General features: G+C 39.8%; 1 protein-coding gene across 1 annotated transcript; it reads left to right on the top strand.

The window, feature by feature from the left end:
- The first annotated feature begins 1,090 nt into the window (after nt 1-1,090).
- Aldh7A1 (aldehyde dehydrogenase 7 family member A1) lies at nt 1,091-17,562 on the top strand. The gene is made up of 10 exons (XM_067089690.1): nt 1,091-1,162; nt 2,377-2,746; nt 4,831-4,938; nt 13,131-13,239; nt 13,630-13,847; nt 14,293-14,508; nt 15,140-15,319; nt 15,650-15,809; nt 16,137-16,366; nt 17,254-17,562. Exons 2-10 carry the CDS (start codon nt 2,567-2,569, stop codon nt 17,464-17,466), a joined length of 1,614 nt encoding a protein of 537 aa, XP_066945791.1. The 5' UTR covers nt 1,091-1,162; nt 2,377-2,566; the 3' UTR covers nt 17,467-17,562.
- The last annotated feature ends 74 nt before the right edge of the window (nt 17,563-17,636 follow it).

Raw genomic sequence — 17,636 nt, 5'->3', positions numbered from 1 at the left:
TTTGCAAATTCACGTCTAGGCTCCAGATCTGCGCCTTAATTATCTTGTTTTATTTTATTCATTTTTTACAGTGAAAACAACTAGCATTATTGTTACTGTCATTGTCTTATTTTGCTTGCAGGATCGGGCAAATTTAACAGTTCAAATTATAGCCTGGCTAATATATATATATATATATATATATATGAGACAGAAATCGGAATAAAGCATCTACACGGCCGTTGGAATATGAAAAACAACCCTCTCTCTCTCTCTCTCTCTCTCTCTCTCTCTCTCTCTCTCTCTCTCTCTCTATGCTTACATGGAGACATACATTATCATCCCAGAAGACATATGGACACAATTAAATTATCATAATTTGTTGAAAGTTTTGGAAGTTTCGACTTCAAGAATAACTTCCAAGTTACTAAAATGTAACGAGATTTAAGCACAAAATAAAAAGGAGACTGTTGTCAGAAGCCTTATATTAATTATGTATGTGACGTTCACAAAATAAGTGACAGAAAAAGACCACTTGGCACTGCGTCTATGACGTCACTGTGACGTCATAAGAAGATGTCACAGTAGTATGCCTTGTGCGTTCCCCTCGCTAGCCAATAGTAATGACGTATGTGTTCTTTGTGGTCATACTGAGTAGTATTTTATGAAAGCAATGTTTTACGTTACGAAAATATCTTTTATAAAAAGTAAGTTTATTTTACTTAGAGAGTAAATGCAAGCAAACAAGTCAATAAGCAAACGACTGAATGGTATTCTGAAACGACACAGACCATGTGGAATTTTCCAAATTTACATTGGCGTCTCGTAAAATTTCCGCATACGTTTTATGTAATAGAAATTTCTTGCCTAATTAGCAGTAATAGCATTCCTAAACACACAAAAAAGAAATGATTTCCAGAAAGTAGGCTACATCAGAAAAATAAAATTAATAGCTAAAACCTTACCATCATCTGAAGCCACTGTCAGGGTAGTTGGCAATAGGCTGACCTTGGCTTGTCCAGTGCCAATGCCCCACTAGTGGGGAAGGGTAGTCTGGCCCTGGGGAGAGGGAATGTTGATTTTTAGACACCACATGCCCCGCATGTTTCGTAATACCCTCTGACTCTACACTTAAAGGAGGGAGAGAAAGAGAGAAGTTTGTCTGTCTGAGGGGAGCAGAAAAGTGAGACGTGGCAACATTTTGTTTGTGCCGCGAGGGGAATGCTCCCCTTGTGGTAGGTTAGGCCTAACTACGTTGGAAGTACCTTCTTTTTTTTTTTCTTTAATTTGATAACTGCGTCACACTGACCTGTTCCCAAACTTGCTCTTTCTGTCGTACGACAATCATGTTTTCCTTTCGCTACTGGAAGAGTTGGTTGGAGATGTAATATCAGTGATAGACATTTGATCAGTCAAAGCCAAAGTAATTGATTGAAGAAAGAGGCTCTACATATTTCCCGTTGATGTGGTATGATTCCTCTCTCTCTCTCTCCTTCCCCCCTCCATTACTGTAAGATTCCTGCCCGTTTACGAAGTTACTTAAAGTCTTATGTAATATAAGATGATGTGTTGCATAGACTCACTAATGCTCATGGTAGCTATGTGATCTTCACAGCTTACGACACGTTGGTTGGCCTGCTACAGAGAAGGATAGTACAAAACTATATATATATATATATATATATATATATATATATATATATATATATATATATTTCATACTATCCCCTCTGTAACAGTCTATTACAAAGCAACTGGCGAATATGCATTCAAAAAACGTAATTTATGAACACCTGCTTGAAATACGCAGATGTTCATATATTGCGTTTTTAGCATGCATATTCGCGAATTGCTTCGCAATAGACTGCATTTTAAACAGTTCGAATTATACACTATCTTCTCTTAACCATGTTTCTAGAATACATTAGTGGTTTTTAAACCTCATATTAACAATTAAAAACTGTATAAAAGCAAACATTTCTGCAGTTCACTTTGTTAAAGATTTAAGTATTGTCTGTCTATTTAACACACACACACACACACACACACACACACACAGAGAGAGAGAGAGAGAGAGAGAGAGAGAGAGAGAGAGAGAGAGAGAGAGAGAGAGGAATTCGATTTTCCATTAGGTAACCATCAGTTTCCACTTACTAAATTTAGTCATTGACTGGCCACTCTGTTGCAGTTAATCAATAATTATCAATTTAAAGTCAAATGCGACATAAAGTGATTCCCTATTATAACAAACTTCCAACAGACGCGACAAACAACCAAGTCCCTGTAACTCGGGCGATTATAACAGTTATCAGTTTCCTTTATTCAAAAAACCTGCCGTCGACAGATTTTACGGCCAAGGTAAACATTGTAACTTTTCCCTCATATTCTTCATTACAGCCTTGAAATGAACAAGAAACTTTTCCCTCAAGTAACGCCCAAAGCGTTTAGCATTTAGGCTTCTATTATTCGGCTTAAATAGGCATCTGGCCATCGACCAAAAATTAACTTTGTGGCACTGTGTAGCAGCTCCACTTGGCCATTCAGTCCCGGGAGTCGAAGCAGGCGTCTCACAGCGGCTTAACCCGGCATGGCTCCTCTCTTGGCCCGGCTACCATCGGCGGTCCCACGGTTCCCTTTACTCCTCGCAAGAGCCATGTCTTCCGCCGGTTATCTCATCAACGAGCCCAAGTACGCCTTCCTGAAGGAGCTGGGACTCGGAGAGAGCAATAAGGGAGTCTACAACGGGCAATGGTTCGCTAACGGAGAGGTAAGAGCCGAAAATAGAGGAAAATCTTTTGCTTCGTCTAACTTTGCTGCAAGTGTTCGTATGTACAGTATTTTCTTGGCAGTAGTTTTGAATACGATTAAATTATTCTCTGACATGTTTTCTTAGTAATTTGTGTGAATAAAAAAGAGCCGCGCTGGGGTTATTGTGTAACAGCATTAAGTTAATTTTAGACGAAACCTTACAAGTGATGTTAGTGAAACTACCATAGCTAAGCCAACGGTGTTCGTTTTATCTTATAAGTTATAAATTACTTTATTCTGTTATCTGTGCAAACTTTGGACCCTTTTAGAATTAGTTTTAATTCCAAGGTCAACTGTCATTATTTTTATTTATTTATCTCGTTACTTTTATTTATGTATCTCGTGGGAAATGTGGTGTTGTCCACATGCCAAATGACATCTTTGTTCCCATTGGTCAAGGGATCACCCGAAGTCTTGGAAAGAACAGCTGATTGGTTGTTTCTAGGGGCGCGTACAACCGAGGGCGGAGCATTTACTTGTTTAATTTGTTTTTCCCCGGTTATATTTAGCTGTTATTTGATATGATTCTCATTAGTGTTTGTCGTGTCATATGTATATTATGCAAATTACGACGACAGTGTAACAAATAAACAACTTTATTTAGGTAGTAATTAAGTTCGTTCAGAAACGCTTTAAATAGCCGAGTGGTTATTGTTAGAATTCTCTCTCTCTCTCTCTCTCTCTCTCTCTCTCTCTCTCTCTCTCTCTCTCTCTCTCTCTCTCTCTCTCTCTCCGAGCTGGACATATATGCAGCCCCACGTGTAATTTGTTGCAAGCTCGTGATAAGAATTTGAGGTAAATGTATATAAAATTATCTCTCTCTCTCTCTCTCTCTCTCTCTCTCTCTCTCTCTCTCTCTCTCTCTCTCTCTCTGTGGCTTGGCAGCGATAAGTCCATGCTCAATTGATGGTTTGCCAAGGGCATCTCTGCATCGCATGCGATATGAGAAAAGCTTGAGATAAAAGCTTTGTATATGTTACAAGGAGTCTCTCTCTCTCTCTCTCTCTCTCTCTCTCTCTCTCTCTCTCTCTCTCTCTCTCTCTCTCTCTCTCTACGACGCCCTTCCAACGGTACTCCCAAGGGACCCTCATTCCACCAATTGAACCATTTAAAATGGGGACCCCTTTACCCCTCTCTCTTCTCTATGGCGACGACACAACTTCGTATGGTATCACGCCAATTTCATGACGTGACGTCAGTGAGCATAATACGTTTCAGCTCCTATTTTTGCCAGCCACTCTCAGAACTTCGGCTTCAAGGAAAATTTGTTTCTAATAAAGAAAAAGTGATGAGTCTGTGTCCGTGGGGCGGGTGGGGGCGGCTTTTTCTGTACAGATTTTAGTCCTAAATTAAAATGTTTCTGTGAATTATTAGGAATTTGTTTACTGTCCCCTCGACTTAATTATGTAAGTTAATTTAAACTCCTTAACGCATATTAACCCTTTACCCACAAGGCTTAATACTGGGGTTAACCGTGTTGTTCAAGCTAGCAAGCTGAGAGAAAGAGAAAGAGAAAGAGAAAGAGAAAGAGAAAGAGAAAGAGAAAGAGAGAGAGAGATTTAAATAATCATCTTTAGGTGCTAAATATTTCTTTTTGTTTATTATAGATCCATATTTTTGTAGATATTTCTTGCTACTTTCGCATTATATCATTCTTAGCTTACAACTTTAGATGTACTGCTACTACTACAACAATAACTACTACTACTAGTAGTGATAATACTTACTACTAATGATGCTGCTGCTGTTAATTTTATTATTGATAATTATAGTAATGCTGGTATTAAGTAAGTTTATACCTCAATTACTGTCAATAGCCATCTCAGTATTCAGTATGGAAAAAATAGTCTTAAAACTTAATTTTTCTTAGTGTCAGATGTGTAGGGTCAAGTAATTAGGTTCTCAGGGATTCCTAGCTATCCAAAGTGATCAGTATTATAATTACGAAAGCCAGACTCTCTACCCTATGACATTTAGTGTAGGTTAATAGTAACTGCATAAGTATCAAAGCTTCAGTGACTAATTAAGTCATGTTCTTTCCAGACAGTAACATCCTTCTGCCCAGCAAACAAACGGCCCATTGCCCAGGTCCAGCAGGGCACCTTGGATGACCTCAATGCTTGCGTACAGGCAGGGAAGGAAGCATGGGAGGTAAGTGCATGTACTTCATTGGTTACAACTGAGCAGGCTGTTCCCTGAAGTGCTGCACACTCATTACGATTTTTATTAAATTTCAGGCTGACTAATGAATTTTATGTTTTACACTTTTGGTTTGGTCACAGTAGTTTAAGGAAGTTGAGCCTGTTCTTCAGGTGATTGTGTTGTCAAAATAAAGACTTATTCCTTCTCTGTTTTTCAATTGTATTAAAGATAGGTGCAGTGATGGCTGCTGACGTGTTTATTTGGAGAAACCAGTGGCTTATGAACTTTGGAAAAGTTGTGTATTTGATTTAACGTGGAAGAATTGTTTCAAAGTTTAGCACCGCAGCTGAAACTGAATATACTGTAATGCAGTTTTTTTTTAAATCAAAAACACTTTCGGGTAAAACTTTGGTGTAGAATTCTCTTACTTACAACCAGACAGCTCCATTGGTTCCTGTGTAAAGGAAAAGGCAATACTTGTGGTAGATGGTGTTTGATAGTAAGTAGGGCAGTGAGACTTGCTGGTGTCTCATATTTGTTCTCATGAAAATTAACTAACTAGAGTAAGTTTTTGGCGTTATGATAGTAAAAATTTATTACTTGAAATTGACGTTTACCCTATGGAGGTGTAGACCCTAATGGTATATTTTTATTTTAAACGCCTTATTACTTATCAGGCGAGTAGTTTGTTTTATTTTTTGTAAGCTGGCTTGAAGGGATTTTGTTTGCTTCTGGAGAATGGTAGCTCCAGTCCAGCCAGTTACTGCCAAATTTCTATAACTTCCATATTATCCAAAGTTTTGAAAAACGACTAAAACCTGATTGCCTGAAAATAGTGATGTGTTCCTAGGTTTTTTTTTTTTTTTTTTAGGCCTGGGTGCTTGTGATGCTCTTGTAACTTCCAGTGTCAACTGAATTCCTTTATTCTGTCATGTTTTCAGTGTTTTTCCACAAGTTGGTCTTCAGCCGCTGACTTGCATCTTAATTACTAGACAATAAATTCATGAGTTGTGTTAAATTCCTTACCCAGATGTTGGTTTTAACCTCTTGAACATTTTTCATTTAGGCAACTGTACATGCTGTATAAAATTTTTCATTTGTTACGATACACAGCATCACATGATTAGGATGTCCCTAGGTATGCATGCGCATGACGGCTATCAATAGACTCGCTTTGAAGAATACCACTAGCTACTTAAGGTCCATCCAGGACCCTGTGACTCCAATTGTTCCTTGTCCATTGTGTTGACAAGATGTGGTAATTATACGTTCTGCGTGTTTGAGTTTTATGAGACTAACTTTTTCCACTTGTCTTCCTTTTTTCCAATGTTTTAGTGGAAAGTGTTGTTTTCCCCATGGATTCCTATCTGTGGAGAGAGAAAGAAGTTTTTTCTAGATCATGAGATCACTGTGTGGCTGGGGTCTTTGTTACGCATCTCGTTGCTAGGCAGTGTTTTTTTGGGGGGATTGTGTGTGATTGCAGTTTACTTTTTCTCCCCAAATGTGTGATGTTGCTTTTATTTGCTGCTAGACATAGGCCTTTTTTCAAGTTTCTGTGCATTTTTCCCCAGTCATGAAAGTTACAGTGAAGCCAGTGTCTTGTCGATGTACAGGTATTACAGGAAAAGGGAAGGCTTGCAGAAAATTCTTGTTCTCTCTCTCTCTCTCTCTCTCTCTCTCTGTTAACCCGCATTCAGTATGTTCAGAGTGCAGAGGACAAGATTGCTCTCGAACATTAACTTGTCGGGAGTGCGGATCACGGACAACTCAATGGGAAAGTGTGAACAGAGGGGGAGGAAGAAACCTGCTTTGTCTTTCATAGAAAAACCTACCCCTTCTATTAACTGCATTCCTTCTCCCACCACCTATGCTTCCTCTTGGTTACCCGTGACTCCTGGTAGGAATTTCCTGTCGATTTCTTCCCCTGATCAGAAACTCTGTCATCAAGAGATGCAATCAGCACTGTCTATATATTCTTCAGTAAAGGAATCAAAAGTGTTAGTGCAACAGATAGCATGGCAAAGACAATGGAGAACAGTAAGAGCGGGCGTAGGGAGTGCAGCAGTCCCCTGACTAGCCTCAAACTGGGTACCAGTGGATCCCAGCAGAGCAGAGAGATGGCTGCCTCTTCTGAGTTGGCCAGCCCAGAACTAGGTCCCAGTGGTTACCGTCAGAAGAGAGGGAGATTTGCTTCTGCCAACTCGGTTCTCTTCTGATCTTTCACCAAGATTTTCGAAATGCCGTGGTAACACTTCCTCTGTTTTGAAGAATTACCTGTCTTCTCCCCTATATGAGAGCATCTGATCATGTTCCAGGAGCGTGGCTCAGCACGTTGCTTCCTCAAGACTTGTTAAAGACTGCAAGAAACTCCTTACCTATCGTCACAGAAACCTATCTGTCACTTCTAGGGGCACCCCCTGGTCATGTTCTAGAAGTGTGATTCAGCACAGTGCCTCCAGTAGTAAGGAGTGAGAGAAAAGTCAGCCGATACCTTGCAGATCCAGGCACCAAGCGGACACTCCCCATCACACATGGTCTTTAGTCACCTTCTGTTGCGGTGCTGGCAGCGTAATGCGGCAAGGTGATTCCCTCAAGACTGAATGTTATGAAGATAAGTGCCATCCCAGACATTGGGTTGGTACTCCACTTAAAACTCAGTCTGATGTTCCCCATCACGATCGTTCTGGCACTCCCTGAGCCATCAAGAAGACGTGTTTAGGAGCGGCAACTCTGGGGAATGGGCCATGAGGCCCAAGACAGGCAGTAATAGGTTCTGCCTTTGTTCTGGGAGTTGGGATACGAATGAGGAATTGAGAGTTAGACCAGTCAGGTTTAGCAGAACCATATCATGGGAACGGTTTCGTTTTTAGTCATGGTCCCCTTCAAGAGAAAAATGTGAGATATCAGTCTCGTTCACCCTCTTATTGTTCAACGAGGACTTCAGACAGTAGGAGGAGGCATTGGGTTTCCCCTATCTCTTCCCCACCGAGACATAGGAACTGAGACTCTTGGTCACCGGTACGTAAGGGTGATCGGGAACGGACTGGACCATCTAGACATTTTAGTCCTTCAGATTTGGAATCTGAATTTGGTCATTTGGCACATGAGTTTCCAGATGAAGGGGTAAAGTTTGCCAATCTTATCTGTATGATATGGAAAATTTTAGAGTACCTGCGCCTGAGAGAGAGGAAACCAAAGATTTTGCTGACTCTTCAATGGAGCAGATAACTGGTACCGGTCCAGAAATCAAGTGGTCCATCCATCTCCTTTAACTAAGATGGTCAAGTCGGCAGTTAAAGAAGTGGACGTTCATTTAGTAGGAGAAAAGGTTCCTTGGCTGCCTCCAGGTCTCAGAAACTGCTGCCTCCTCCTCTGCCTAGACAGGCAAAATATTACTGTACATTCGAGAGAAACCAGCCTCTCTTCCCTGGATAGTTAATGGAACACTATCCCAGTTGTCTGGTAACACCTCTTTAGACTTTTTACGTCAGATAGGATCAAAATTCACCTGTGCTGAGATGGTGTGGAGTTAACATTAGGAAGGATTTTGAGAGCTGCCTCTTGGCTTGACAGCTGTCAAGGGGCATTGTTAAAACTGACTGAGAAAACAGTATCTAAGATTTGCAGTAGGTGATGAAAGACTACTTCCGTCCGTCAGGTAAAGCCCTGAAGTACATGATGAAGACTATAGTTAATTTGTGGGCTAATATAATTTTGAAAAGAAGAGACTCCTCCTTTCCGTAGCACAAAAGCAGATTTCTCCAGACAGTTGGTTGAATCTGAGAAACAATGCTGGGTTGGATTTGTCTGGATATTTTCTCCAAGAACATCTAGATCAGGCAGTTGCAGAAAGGAGGGAAGATGCAAGATGTATTTTACTGTTGTTCTCTGTCTGACCAACACCTAGAAGACTGTCTTTCAGTTCCAACAACTGGTGTAGACAGTCCTCTGTTAGACCAGCACCTAAAAGACAGTCTCTCAGTTCCAACAAACGGGGTAGACAATCTAGATCTGCAGGACAACCTTTTTGGCAAAGGTTTTGTCAAAGCTCCAAATCTTAGACAGCAAAAAGAAGGAAGGCAATAATACTGTTCCACTGCTCCCCCCAGGTCTGGCAAATGTAATGCCATTGGCACAAGGGGTGCCAGTAGATGAGGAAAACATTTTCCCCCATCCACTTCATCAGACCAGGGTGGGGGGCTGTCTGGGGAACAAGTGGAAAGAGTGGCAGAAAGCCGGTGTAGAGAAATGGACGGTACGGACTATCAGGAAAGGGTACACCCTCTCCTTCCAGCAGAAACCACTCTTGACACCAATACTTCTTAAGTTCCCCTCCTATTGAAAAGACTTCCCCAAGGCAGTGGGCCCTTCAACAAGAAATTCAGAGCATGCTAAACAAGGGGGCTGTAGAGATAGTAGGAGAAAAGTCATCAGGTTTTTACAGGCACCTTTTTCTGATAGAGAAGGCATCAGGGGGTTGGAGACCTGTTGTAAACAAATTTTTTTGAGTGACTCCTTTCAAGATTGTGACACCAAGATCAATTCTTGCAGTGATCAGAAAGGAGATTTGATGATCTCTCTGGATCTACAGGATGCATATCTCCAAATCCTGATGCATCCTTCCTCCAGGAAATTCCTACGTTTTATCTTTGAACTTGAAAAAATCACTTGTCAGTTCAGGGTTCTCTGCTTCGGCCTAGCGACAGCTCCCCAAGTATTCACCAGTGTCTTTCAACTGATATCAGAACGGGCCCACAAGAGAGGAATTCAGCTACAACGATACTTGGATGATTGGCTCATTCTGGCACAGATAGCAGAACAAGCCAGGAGAGACAGGGACTTAGTCTTGAAAATATGCAAGACACTGGAAATTCTGGTCAACTACAAGAAATTGGACTTAATTCCAACTCAAAACATCAGATACTTGGGCATGAGGATAAACACTCAAAAGTTGAAGGCCTTCCCATCACAGGAAAGAATAGACAAGTTCTTGAATATATTGAACAGGTTCCTATCCAGTGTGCTCCAACTGAAGAAGGGTTGGCAAATTCTAATAGGACATCTGATCTCTTTGGAGAAACTGTTACTGAAGGGCAGAGCCCACATTATGTTCCTTGCAGTGAAATTTAAAAGAAAAGGATAAGGATCAGAAAAGCTCAGAAATGGACCTGATTGCCATTAGAGAGAGGAACAGACAGGATTTGCAGCAGTGGAGAGATCCACAAAAGCATTTGCAGGGAGTACAGTTAAGCCAGTTAACTCCAGAGATGCTAGTGTTCTCAGACACATCCTGAAGGGGGTGGGGTGCCCACCTAAATGGAAGGTGTGTTTTGGGGAAATGGAGTGGAAAGGAATGTCATAAACACATCAATGTCCTGGAAATGAAAGCAGCGTGGTTGGCTCTGCAATACTTCCAAGAGGACCTTCAAAGAAAGACAGTCATTATGAGCGGCATCATCTCAGTTGTCACATACTTGAACAAATGGGGGGACGATTCCCGTCTACTGAATAAACTAACGGTTCAGATGCACGAATGGTCAAAAGCCAAGGGACTGACTCTGACCACCAGATACATTCCAGGGAAGAAAAACGTTGTGGTGGACGCTGTGAGCAGGTTGGACCAGATAGTGGGAACAGAATGGTCCTTGGAACAATCAGTTGCGAACACTGTTCAAGTTGTGGGTAGGCCCCACACTAGATCTGTTTGCAACATCAAAGAATCGCAAGCTACTCCTGTACTGCTGTCCAGTCCCAGATGAAAAAGCCATAATACAAGATACATTCCAACGTCAGTGGGACAACTTGGATGTGTATGTGTTCCCTCCATTCAACCAGATCCGAAGAGCAATCAACAGGTGCTTCAGCTCTCATTGTCTAAGGATGACGTTAGTAGCTCCAAAGTGGCCCCAAGCAGTGTGGTACACAGATCTCCACCTGCTTGTAGACATTCCATGACATTTGTCTCTACTGCCAAATCTGCTGAAACAGGAGCACAACGGCTGAGTTAGAGCAGTAGTCTCCCTCCAACTTCATGGCTGGAGACTGTCTGCTTGACATTTTCAGACACACACCTTTACATCTTTCTACCTAAAAGATGTAATGCATAAATCCTCAACACCTTCACTTTGGGTCCGGAGGTGGCAGCTCAGCAAGTAGTGTAATGGAGAATAGCCTCATAACTCCATATGAAGACAGAGCTGGGCTTAGCTCCTTCGCACCTCTTAGATATCAGCTAGTTGTGTAAACAGAGAATGGCCCTATAGCTCTGCTAGAGATGTAGAGCTGGGTCTTCAGCTCCATCACACCGCTTAGATGTCACTTGGAAAGCCAGAAAATCAAGAGTGAGTACTGTACTGTTCATTATATTTTTGCATTTATCAAATTATATCACTTCTTGCTATATTTTGTTTATGGAGAGATTGTCCTCCCTCCTCTCTGAGTCTCCTAATCATATGAAGTTGTGGGTTTGTTTTTCATATCAGAACAAATAACAAATTAAAAAGAAATTTGTATTTTTCCTAACAATACAAACCCAGAACACCATCATATTCAAGTTACCCTCCTTGTTCCTCCCCTCTTTGCACAATCTCTCTCTTGCCATGTGTGAACATATGGCACATCGACATTCAGGCTAATTCACAACTCAAGCTAATTCACAACTGGAGTTGCGGGGTCCTGGATGGACCTTTAGTAGCTAGTGGTATTCTTCAAAGTGAGTCTATTCATAGCTAGCGTGTGCATGTGCTCCTAGGGATATCCTAATCATAATATGATGTGGGTTTGTATTGTTTAGGAAAAATACAAATTTCTTTTTAATTTGTTATATTTCTGATCCTGTGCATCCAGATCCTCTCAGGTCGTGCCATTATTCATGCACCATGCTACAATAAACTCTTAAGTAACCTTCCATTTGTAAGGTTCGGTACCAGTTTTTTTTTATCCCTATTATGGCCAAATTGAAAAATTTCTAATTACGTACTGGAGTTGTTTTTATCTGTCTTTTATTGCTTTGTGGTTGGTCATTTCTCCATTTCTTGGGCATCTAGCATTGTGCATATCCAAGTAGGGTTGGAACTGTGCTAATAATAATTCTTAGGTTAAGCTTGCTTTATTCAAAAACAGAATTTTGCCCTGTGAACAGGCAGTGTAGATGTTGATTTATCTAGAGGTGTGCAGCAGTTTCTGGTTGGGATTTTGTATGTATCATGGACTGTAGCATGCACTGTATGCCTCTGAAATAGCAGAGAACCTATGCCCATTTGATCCCATTGACTGACAAGGGGCATTAAGTATGACTTGTCTGTCAGGCTCCCTGTATGTTTATCTGGCCACTAAATTTAGTTAGTTTAGTTAAAAGAAGAGAGCTAGCTACCACTGCTCACTTACATGACTGAGAAAGTAGCACTCAGGGTGGTACATAAACAGCCATAAATTCCAGGGAAATCTTCCCCCAAGGCTAAGTCCTCATATAAAGATGAAGGTTTTTATCATTGTATGTACAAGTGGCAGATTTGAAAGGTATAGGCCATTTGCATTTTAACTAGATACTCAAACCAGTGTCTTTCTGGTATATTCTCACGTCTACCTCCCCTCATTGACCTACTGTTGATGAGAAATTGATGTTCTGGCTATTGTTTGCATGGATGGCTACCCACAACCCCCCTGCACTAAGGAGACTGCCAGTATGGAACCTAAGTTTTCAAACTTTAACTATGCTTGATTCCAGCAGAAGCATATCTTATGTAAATTTGCCATTTTGTCACAGCAGGGTACTGTTTCATAAAACCACATTGTCTGAAAGGAATTGAAATCGGTTGCAGTACTTCGTTTCATGTCTCTTGAGTACTGTATGTAATATATAGGCTTGCTCCTTGGTTTTATTTACGTTCTGCACAATTTTATGTATGCTAGATATTGTATAACCAGGTTTACCGTACTAAAGTCAATTATATTTTCTTCCATTTAATGTTGAAGTCTTGCATATCACTTGAGAAAACTATCCGAGTACATGTTTAAGTCATTGTAGTGTTTGACTGTCAGAAATGATTGCTTAAGGAAATACTAGAGTAACTACAGTATTAGTCCTGATATTAAAAGTAATTGGGAAATATACTTTTTAAATATGTACTGTTTCCATAGGTTTATGCATCAGGAAATAGAATTATTTTAAGATTTTAAAAAACAGGCTGATCCATTTTCAGGTCTGGGCCGACATGCCAGCTCCAGCCAGAGGAGAGATTGTCAGACAAATTGGAGAAGCACTTCGTGAGAAATTGGAGCCCTTAGGAAAGCTGGTGTCCTTGGAAATGGGTTAGTATGTGGTCTGTTATCATTATTGTCTCTGTTGCTGATGATTATTCTTTAATTCTTGGGAATGCAGTTTCTTCAGTGCTCTTATCGGAGTTACCATTCATGAGAACTTTGACAGATGTTCACATTCATGAGAACTTTGACAGATGTTCACACCATTATACATCTTTCATAGACATGCAGTACAAATCCATGTGGGTTCATGATTATTAGTAATTTCTTTGGAGATATTATGTAAGTATTCAATTTCATATCAACTGCAATAACATGTAACTGTTCCAGTTGTGTAATTCTTGGGCTCATGTGATGTGAGAGTAACATTTTCCCATTTCCTGCCATGGTGACATAGAAATACACGTATTGTAACCCTTTCCTAACTTTCTGCTTCAGGTAAAATCAAACCAGAAGGCATTGGTGAGGTACAAGAATATGTTGACATCTGTGATTTTGCTGTTGGATTGTCCAGAATGTTGGGTGGCTCTGTACTGCCCTCAGAAAGACCAGGTCATGTTCTTATGGAAAACTGGAATCCTCTGGGTGTTGTAGGCGTGATCACTGCTTTCAATTTCCCTGTTGCTGTGTATGGGTGGAACAGTGCTATTGCCATGGTAAGCCTTTTGTTTATTCGTGAGAGTTGTTTGGAAGTGGTTTTTTAAATGCTTTAAAATTATTTCAAGGATCAGTGAAATTAAAACTTTCATGGAAGTTCGTGGTTTTTAACAAATTTTTACAGAAAAGTATTATCTAATTTTCAATTATGAAAGTTTTCGTTCCTGGAAGTGGTTGTTAAGATGCTTTAAAATCATTTTGAGGATCAGTGAAATTAAAACTTATCCTGGAAGTTTGTGTTTTCAACAAATTTTTCCAGATTATCTGATTATGAGTTATGAAAGTTTTCATTCCTAGAATTGGCTTTTGAAAAAGATTGAATGTTGTATTAGTCTGTTTTTCATTCATCGTGCATTTCTTGGTTTATTAATTTGGATGTTGTCAAGTTTTTTAGTTTCAAGTGTTAAGAACCTGTTGGAGACTGGAGACCTTTTTCACCTCCAGGTATGTGGTGATACCCTCCTTTGGAAAGGAGCACCAACCACTCCCCTCACATCCGTTGCTACTACGAAGATTGTGGCATCTGTCCTGGAAAAGAATAACTTGCCTGGAGCCATTTCTACCCTATGTTGCGGTGGTACTGAGATTGGTGCTGCAATTGCCAAAGATGAAAGAATTCCTCTAGTCTCATTTACTGGATCAACAAATGTTGGAAACAAAGTAAGTTTATCCAATATAGCCATATTTCAAAAATTTAAACTTATGTTGCTTTGATCACTTTGTTCTTTGTAGGCTCATTATTGTGATTGTATTGGATGTAGCATACTGTTTTACCTTGAAATACTGAGTAACCAGACTCTTGAGGAAATAGTCTAAACCTATGTATCAAATAGAAATCTTGTTTGTGTGCCCCAGAAGCACTGTTTATTCAATCTAGTTTTCATCTCTCATTTACAAGTACAAAGGAATACCTTTCTCTTATTTCATTTTTCATATTTTTGACTGTCCTGAACATTTTCACAATGATAAGAATACAGCAATCCATAGAGATACTGGTTTAGTCTTTTTAACTGTAGAGCCAAGGGAAGAGAAGAAGTTTACAAAAACCCTTCTGTGCAAAAGGAATGTGCCACAAAAGACCTTAGTTTGCCTCTTAAAACTTTCAGTGGATTTCTGTTGTCAACTGCTGTCAGCAGCTTAAGGAATCTTTTTCAAAATTCATTCCTCATGGTCTGGTGGGATTTTTATCTTAATGTTGCATGGCCAGCCCTATGAAAGTTTGACTGTGGTTTTGTTAAATTCCCTCAAATAAAAATTCATATTTTTCTATAGAATATTAATTTTCACATAGGTTGCTCTGATGGTACAAGAACGTTTTGGTCGACACTTGCTGGAGTTGGGTGGCAATAATGCCATCATTGTTGATGAAGATGCTGACGTAGAGATGGTTGTGAGAGCCTCCTTGTTTGCGTGTGCAGGCACAGCAGGTCAGAGGTGCACCACCACACGCAGATTGATTTTGCATGAAAAGGTAAGAGATGAAACCCTTTCAAAAATTAAGGTCTTAGATTCTGGTCTGTGGAGCCCAGAGCTTTGATCTAGTTTCTTGTCTAAATCTCCTTGGCTTATTTGTGGCTTTAATGTTATATTAAGTCTCCCTTGATTTTAACAGTGAAAAGCATTTGAGCCAGACCCAGCTGTCAAATTTTCTTGTATACTTGAGAAGCATATGCTTGCAGAATAAGAAAATTTGAAATTTTGTTTGATACTCATCATATTTAAAGGGTTTTTTACAGCACTGTACTTTTATTTTATTAGTGTAAGTTTGCTCAATAACTTCTAAAACTGCTTTGGTTTTCAGGTCCATGATGCCATAGTCCAACGCTTGGTGAAAGCCTACAGCAATTTCATGCCCCGCATTGGTGACCCTCTTGATGACGGAGTTTTGTATGGCCCAATGCATTCTCAACAGGGCATTGATGGCTACCTCTCTGCAGTCAAGGATGCACAAGCACAAGGAGGTAGGTGATGGCCTCTGCATTGTATGGAAAACTTTGGCAGACAAGCTGCTTGTGGAGTCTTTCATGTATCTGTTTCATTTGTTTGATTTTATGGCATGTCATTCTAGATGACAATTGTTAATGGTGATCTGGTACAGAATAGAGTACTGTATATTTTTATCTTAAGTTTTTAAAAGTATATTGTGCAATATTTTTAGAAATTGAATATAAAATTGGTATTTACTAGTCACTCTTAACTTGTCAATTCTTTTGTAATTGTTTAAAGTTTACTCAACTTGTTTTGCATTTTGTTAAAGCCTTTTATAAAGGATAATTAATCTGCAACAGGCAAGATCGAGTTTGGTGGCAAAGTGATTGAACGTGAAGGCCATTACGTTGAGCCTACAATTGTGACTGGCCTTTCTCACGATGCCCCTATTGTCCACCATGAAACTTTCGCTCCAATTGTGTACGTTCTTAAGTGCTCTTCAGTTAATGAGGCCATCAGGTGGAACAATGAGGTCAAGCAAGGCCTTTCTTCTTCTCTCTTCACACAGAATCTTGGAAATGTTTTCAAGGTATGAAACCAATTTTTTATTGTAGTCCTGTCAGAATTTGTATTTTGCAATGGTAACAGCCTGTCAGAATTTGTAATTTGCATCCTGTGAGGATCCATAGTCATTTCCTGGCAATTTGACATATATATAGATTTCTATGATTCTAAATCCAATATTCCTTTTAATAGATAATGGTAACCTTTGTATGAGCATTAAACAGATATTATTTTGAAGTTATCTAGTCTTAAGACTATGAAAGTAAGGTTGATTTTATATTTGCCAAATATTTCCTACTTTTTAGAATACTTTTTAGTATATTTTCAATCTTGACATCCTGAAAATATTTTAATTATAAAGTTAATCAGGTGTGCTTTCTAGACAGATTACAGACACTATAAACAGTTAACTGACTCTTGAGTTGACTTCAGTACTTCCAAGTTTGCCAAAAGTCACAATTCCCTGTAGGGGGTAGTTCTCTCATATGCACCTCGAATGTTGCATTGTAGGCATTACTCTAGGGTCTTTGCAGCGTCCCTTTGCCCCCAAGCTGCAACCTCTTTCATTCCTTATACTGTTCCTTGTTCCTACCCTCTTTCTTCCATCTTATTTTACACCCTCTGATAATTGTTTCCCTGTGCAACTGCAAGGTTTTCCTCCTGTTACACCTTTAAAACCTACTTACTGTCAGTCTCCCTTTCAGCACTGGATAACCTCATAGGTCTTAGCACTTGGCCTTTGGCCAAAATTCTGTATTCCAGTATATTCCAAACAGCCAATACTTTATCCAGCAACCCTTACAGGGTTAGGATGATGAAAGGTTATGATAGTTACTGGGCAAGTGTGAAAACTTGGGAAATTACTCAACTGTATTAGAAAACTGACATTAATGAGAGATCATCTGTTTGCAGTGGTTGGGTCCCAAGGGTTCTGACTGCGGTATTGTGAACATCAACATTCCTACCAACGGTGCCGAGATTGGAGGTGCATTTGGCGGTGAGAAACACACTGGTGGTGGCAGGGAATCGGGCTCGGATTCGTGGAAGCAGTACATGAGACGCTCTACTTGTACCATCAATTACACTAAAGAGTTGCCACTGGCTCAGGGCATTAAGTTTGAGTAATTTCTTTGAAACTGATATAAAAAAATATTTTATGCTCCATAAATTTATAGATTCTAACTTTTGTATTTCACATACCTTAATAAATAAAAAAAATTAGTGTGGTTTTCACTGGAGTTGAACAGACCTTTATACAAGTAAATAAAATTGTAGACTAGTTGGTTGTCATACAT

Source organism: Macrobrachium rosenbergii, chromosome 46 (genome assembly GCF_040412425.1).
Source record: "Macrobrachium rosenbergii isolate ZJJX-2024 chromosome 46, ASM4041242v1, whole genome shotgun sequence".
In the NCBI taxonomy this organism is placed as follows: Eukaryota; Metazoa; Arthropoda; class Malacostraca; order Decapoda; family Palaemonidae; genus Macrobrachium; species Macrobrachium rosenbergii.
Note: the sequence above shows the minus strand (reverse complement) of the source record. Positions and strands in the feature narration are given on the sequence as shown.

Bases quoted from the DNA above. Each gene is read 5' to 3' on its own strand.
- Aldh7A1 (XM_067089690.1), top strand. From the start codon at position 2,567: ATGGCTCCTCTCTTGGCCCGGCTACCATCGGCGGTCCCACGGTTCCCT. The intron at 14,509-15,139 runs GTAAGTTTATCC...ATTTTCACATAG, and splicing joins CAACAAATGTTGGAAACAAA to GTTGCTCTGATGGTACAAGA. The intron at 15,320-15,649 runs GTAAGAGATGAA...TTTGGTTTTCAG, and splicing joins GATTGATTTTGCATGAAAAG to GTCCATGATGCCATAGTCCA.